Here is a 5,993-nt window from a genome sequence, read left to right on the forward strand (position 1 = left end):
ATTCGGCTCATACAATAATCATATTATGTGCCGAACCATGAACATTTAGAGGTTTCGGCTTATACGATATTCTCAATATGTGCCGAACCAATAACAATATTTTAACCCAAAAAATAACAAATTGATGTTCGGCTCATACAATTTTCGAAACATAAGCCGAACCAGTAATTATTTTTTTTTCCAGGCTATTCAGGATGTTGTTCGGCTTACTATGAAACTTTCATATAAGTCGAACTAGTGTCTAGCAAAAGGGTTGGAATTGAAAGTTATAGGTTTGTCGCATACTTCAAACAGATTCAGTGAGCCGAACCGTTAATCAATTGGTAGATTCGGCTCATAGATGTGAGCCGAACCTCAACCTGTTTCGCCGAACCATGATCCAAAAAACCTAACTTTTGATAATTGAGAGCTATAAAAGTGAGATTAAGCATAGGATAGAAGTGTACCTGTGCATCAGAAGCATTGGGTTCCTCATCAATGTCTTCATCATCAGGATTTGGCTCATAAAAATCATCATCTTGAGTTTGAGCTTGAGTTTGAGTGGGTGTAAAATCATTCTCATAATCTAAGAAATCATCCATTTGGGAATCATTGGTGTAGTTGATGTGTATTTTCCTAGGTTTTTTAGATGAATTATGACCCTCCTCATCCTCCATTGAATCAAGAATTAAAATTTTCTCACTTTCTCCTTCTCTTTCTCTCCTTCTCAATAAAGACTTTGATTTTTTTTTCTCCAAAATTTTTCATCTAAACAACCTTTATAATTCTGAAAATTATCTTAATCACTAAACAAAGTATTCAATCACTAATCAATATTACTAACACTAATACGTAAAGGATAGATTTGCCATTAAAAAGAATTTGGGTTAAGGGGTTATCTGATTTTGCTATTTCACGACCTTTTTTTTATCTTTATTCAATATGCCTAGAAAGATTCCAGTATGCCTAAAATCAAGGTTCATAAATTTAGACCGTTGATCTCTCCCCTCCAGCCCGCTACTAATATAACCATCTAGATTGTGCCCGTTCTTATCCCAGATTTGGACTAAGTACTGTTGTCCCAGCTGCAGAAGGGTCGGTTCTTACCAAGGCAGTAACCATTGAACTTTGCTCAAAAAAGTGTTTAACTGACGTGCTCATGCTGTCACCAGTCAGGCTGATGCCATCTGAGTCAAGCAAGGTGCTCATGCCCTTCAGTTCATGACTGGTCTACCAAACACTAAAAATGTTGAAAACACATGTCTAATTGTCAATTTGGTAAGAAATTAAATTGGACACAAATTGTAATTAAATAAAAATTATTACCCTTTTCGGTAAATTTCCATCACTCCACTAGAAACCTAACAACTTCTTGAAACCACAAGGGACACCTACTCTGTATATCTCCATCGAGACAATCAAAAAAATAAAATTAAAAAGGAAAAAAAAGTTCTCAATTTTTGTGCGGGTGAAGGAGAAGGAGAAGCAAACAGAGTCCCCCCAAACCCTGATTCTGCTATTTTTCTTCTCCAAAACCACCCCCCTTTACTCAGATTAATCCGTTACTGCAATAAAAACCGGTCCTTTTTCAGGTATGTGATTATTTTTTTTCCTGATTTTTTAATCCGTTTTCAATTGTTCAACAACAAGAAAAGCTCTTTTTGTTTTTTTAGAGGTCCTATGATGTTTTTACAAAAACCCATTTGTTTGAAACACCATTTTGTTGTTTGTGTTTTGTTTAGGTTCAGATGGAACAAATAGGCATAATAGCTTGAATACACTGAACAACCCCAAGGTTTAGGTTCAGAGAAAGTTTGTTGCAGCTCTTGTTATTCACAAGAAGGTTGGTTGGGGAATCAATGGCTAAGAATAGAATACAAGTTGCTGAAGGTGGTTTTGGCAAGAAAAAGGATGGGTTTTTGTCATTTAGTTCAGAGATAAGTGGTAGTGGTGGTCTTGAATGGAGTTTATCAGAAGGGGGTTCTTCTTCTTCTTCAAATCGGAATTATCATCCTGGTGGTTTATTTGCAAGTGTTGGTCAAATGGGTATGGGATTTGGAGTATCACCAAACTCACCAAATCAAAGTGCACCTTCAAATCCAAGAGATAATGCTATAAAGCTTCCATGTACTGATCTTTATGTTAAATATGTTTCGTCGCCGGAATTTGCATTTAGGATAGTCGAGATACCACAAGATGCTGAAGTTGTTGAGGAGATTGAGGAAGGATTGGTGAAGAAAAATAAGGGGGGGTTTAAATTGAAGGTAAAGGTTGCGAATCCTTCGTTGAGGAGATTGTTAAGTGGGGCAATTGCCGGGGCTGTCTCTAGAACTGCTGTTGCTCCATTGGAAACAATTAGAACACATTTGATGGTTGGGACTAGTGGGGATTCATCAACTGAAGTGTTTAATAGTATTATGAAAACGGATGGATGGAAGGGTTTGTTTAGAGGTAATTTGATTAATGTCATTCGTGTCGCCCCCAGCAAGGCTATTGAGGTAGCTTCTTCTTACTTTGTTTTACTTCTTTTGAGTCGTTGTCTCTATGTTATTATTAATTGTGATGGTTGCCTGCTTGATTGATTGTGTTTTGGTTTATTTGTATTTGGCAGTATTTGATTAGTATATGTGATATGCCTTATAGTGGTGCTAATTATTTCATTTTGTATTGTTTTAATCAACTCATTCACTTTTATGAATTTCAGTTCTTTGATGAGTTAGAAGTTACAGAACATTTTATGTTTGTGAAAACTGAAAGTCAGTCTGATTGTTGGTTAGATTTCTTTTCAGTTGAGGATTTTGTTGCTATCTGTTGTTTTGTTGGTGCATAGTTAATAGTAACTGAATTTATCAGATGCACATGTACCGAAAAGTATTGGAAGTTCCAAATTGATGATTGCGAACATTGATACACCTTATTGAGTAATTAGATGAACAAAAGATTGCTTTCTATTTCATTTCTCTTAGAGTACGTTCTAGATAGTGAGTCTTGCGAAATTTCATTAATGACTGTTGAAATGTCTTGATAATTCACCTGCTAGATAACGTCCTCTTATCCCCAGACCAATTTAATCTCATTTCTAACCGAGAAACTTCTTTACCATGCTCACAGTAATCCCATTTAGCTCAGCTATTATGGTTTTGAGAATGATCTTCAATTTCTTCCCTATATTGTGGTTTTGAGTTTTAGCGGACCTTCTTAGCGTCAGATGCTTTTCTATGCTCATGTTTGGGTGGGTCTGGACTCTCCAAGGATTCTAGAGTAAAAGCCAGAATTTCTCATTTTATAGGAAGTCTTATTTAAAAAGAACTGTTCCGCATTTTTGAGTAATTTTGCTATACTGGCATGTTTTAGTAGCTTTCCTATCTGTCGGTTTCCATAGAGTGAATTCAATGGGATAAACTTGTCGCTTACCAAACTTTGTTAAAATTGTAATTAGTCCTCACAGTTTTGGGTTAAAATTTTGTTAGACCAAATTCTAGTTTATCCTGAGTTTAAAATGTTGACAAAAATGTTCATTTAGGAACTTTAAGTGTAGGACATATTTGGGCTACAAACACAGTTGCATGTAAAGAACCTTAATTATATCAGATGATTTTATTTGATATAAAACGAAACCCATCACATAGGCTTCAGAATCTTCATAAGCAAAGCTATGCCTGGTATATGGGTACGAGTCCTTCAATGTAGAAATAAGGATGTAAGTTGAAATCTTCGAGCTAAAGAAACTAAAAGGAGTATTATATTGAAGGATCTTGTCCAAGGAACTACTGCAACAGGTGATCTGGATGAAAAAACAATGTCGCTTGTCTTGAGCTGAAGTGCCACGTGCTTTGGCAAATTCAAATTGTGATGTAGTGGAAATTGTGATGACTGATGATTCTTCAGTTTTGGATGTTAGTGATCACTTTCTGCACTAATACCTAGTGTATGGGAACTATGAAGCTCTAGTGGCAGGTCAATGTTCTTCATTCATTTGAGTGTAGTGTACTTTGCTTGAGATAACTTAATGTTAGAAATAAAAATTTGCCTAAGCTACCAGAGTTTTTACTCAATGTCCACTGATGGGGATCGACAGCCTGAACTTCGTACCAGAAATATCCTTGAAAGATCAAGATCCAAAGTCATTTTAGAGCAACTTGGCTATTCTTTTGACATTCACAGTTTACTTTTAGTTTCTGTACTTCGGTGAGTTAGTGCCTGCTTTTAGTCTTTTCATGTAAGTGTATTATACCCTGAATCTATTGACATCATTTCGATTATCATTTAGAGGCATTGATGGTCCATTACTTTTCTGCAGTTATTTGCTTATGATACAGTAAAGAAGCATTTGACACCAAACCCAGGGGAACCCTCAAAGATTCCTATCCCTCCTTCACTGATTGCAGGAGCCTGCGCTGGAGTTAGCTCAACTTTGTGTACATACCCTCTTGAGCTTGTTAAAACTCGTCTAACCGTACAGGTAAAAGTGTCACCTTTTATTATTGCCACTTTCACACTCTATTGAAAACTCAGTGATTTCTAATGCAACTGAAATGCGTCTGAAACTGCAGACAGGTGTTTACGATAATCTTTTACACGCTTTTGTGAAAATTGTTCAAGAAGAGGGGGCTGGAGAGCTGTTTCGAGGTCTTACCCCAAGTCTAATTGGAGTAATCCCATATGCTGCAGCAAACTACTGTGCTTATGACATGCTTCGAAAGGGATACCGAAAAGTCTTTAAGAAAGAAGAAATCAGTAACATTGCCACACTATTGATAGGATCAGCAGCTGGTGCGATTTCAAGTACTGCCACATTTCCGCTTGAGGTGGCTCGTAAACAAATGCAGGTGGGTGCTTTGAGTGGAAGACAAGTTTATAACAATATGCTTCATGCACTTGCATGCATATTAAAGAAAGAAGGCCTCCCTGGTCTTTACAGAGGGTTAGGACCGAGCTGTATGAAACTAGTTCCAGCAGCTGGGATTTCTTTCATGTGTTATGAAGCATGCAAAAAGATATTGGTAGAGAAAGAAGGTGATGCATAAAAAAGAAAATCTACGTCGCCGGTAATTAGTTCTTTACAAAGTTCTACAAAAGAAACAAGTGCTGAAAGTCTTATACTTCAAAGTTTTTGGATTCATTAGATTTATTTTTTAGAGATTTCGGAATTTTTGTTTAACTTTAGAGGTTTGAATTAAACACAAAGAAACCTTGTGTGTTTGAGGTGAGAACTGAAGTGGGTTTTGAAATCCCTGGTATTTTTCATTATTAGTTTATATTCATTTTTCTGGTTTACCACAACACTGATTCTACATTGAATTCAAATCACAATTAAAATGCTTCTACAATTCATGTACTTCTTCTTCCTTTTTTGTCCAGAAAGTAATTTTATTAATGAGCAACAAGATTACAATATCATGATTTCTGGTTTCTCTATTGTCAACATTTCACACCTGCAATATGCTGATGACACGTTGGTATTTCTAAATGGTTCTCCAGAAGAGGCTGAAAACTTGCTCTTAATCCTGCATATATTTTAAGGCATTACTGGTTTACAGTCAATCTGTCCAAAACTTCAGTCTTAAGCATGGGTACTATACAATTATTGATACTGTGGCTGAAATCCTTAACTGTAAGAAAGAAGAACTTCCTCTCAAATACCTTGGTCTTCTGGTTGGAGCTGCCAGTAGAAGATGCTCAATTTGGACGTAGTCATCGAAAAATTTCAGAAAAAAGCTTGCATCATGGAGAAGGAGATTTTTTACTAAAGTAGGTAGAGTTCTCTTAATTACAACAACCCTGTCTAGTTTGCCAGTTTACTTCATGTCTCTTTTCCCTATGCCGGTAAAAGTTGCGAAAAAGCTTAACCAGATTATGAGAGAATTTCTGTGGGGCTCAACTTCAGAAAAGGAAAAACATCAATTGGAACAGGGTTCACAGATCCAAAAAAGTAGGAGGTTTAGGCATCAGAAACTTCAAACTAACTAACAAAACTCTTCTTGCTAAATGGATTTGGAGATATTTAATAGAAA

The 5,993-nt window shown here is 36.2% G+C and overlaps 1 protein-coding gene across 1 annotated transcript; it reads left to right on the plus strand.

Moving 5' to 3' along the window:
* The first annotated feature begins 1,388 nt into the window (after positions 1 to 1,388).
* Positions 1,389 to 5,310, plus strand: LOC113355740 (adenine nucleotide transporter BT1, chloroplastic/mitochondrial-like). Its single transcript, XM_026598678.1, has 4 exons — positions 1,389 to 1,571; positions 1,722 to 2,477; positions 4,280 to 4,441; positions 4,533 to 5,310. The coding sequence occupies exons 2-4, from the start codon at positions 1,839 to 1,841 to the stop codon at positions 5,004 to 5,006; spliced, it is 1,275 nt and encodes a 424-aa protein (XP_026454463.1). The 5' UTR covers positions 1,389 to 1,571; positions 1,722 to 1,838; the 3' UTR covers positions 5,007 to 5,310.
* The last annotated feature ends 683 nt before the right edge of the window (positions 5,311 to 5,993 follow it).

This window comes from Papaver somniferum, chromosome 3 (genome assembly GCF_003573695.1).
Source record: "Papaver somniferum cultivar HN1 chromosome 3, ASM357369v1, whole genome shotgun sequence".
NCBI classification, from domain to species: Eukaryota; Viridiplantae; Streptophyta; class Magnoliopsida; order Ranunculales; family Papaveraceae; genus Papaver; species Papaver somniferum.

What these genes read in the sequence shown, in the direction of transcription:
- LOC113355740 (XM_026598678.1), top strand. Translation starts at nt 1,839, where the DNA reads ATGGCTAAGAATAGAATACAAGTTGCTGAAGGTGGTTTTGGCAAGAAA. An exon ending in CCCCCAGCAAGGCTATTGAG is followed by an intron (nt 2,478 to 4,279) that starts GTAGCTTCTTCT and finishes ACTTTTCTGCAG; the next exon opens with TTATTTGCTTATGATACAGT. An exon ending in AAACTCGTCTAACCGTACAG is followed by an intron (nt 4,442 to 4,532) that starts GTAAAAGTGTCA and finishes CTGAAACTGCAG; the next exon opens with ACAGGTGTTTACGATAATCT.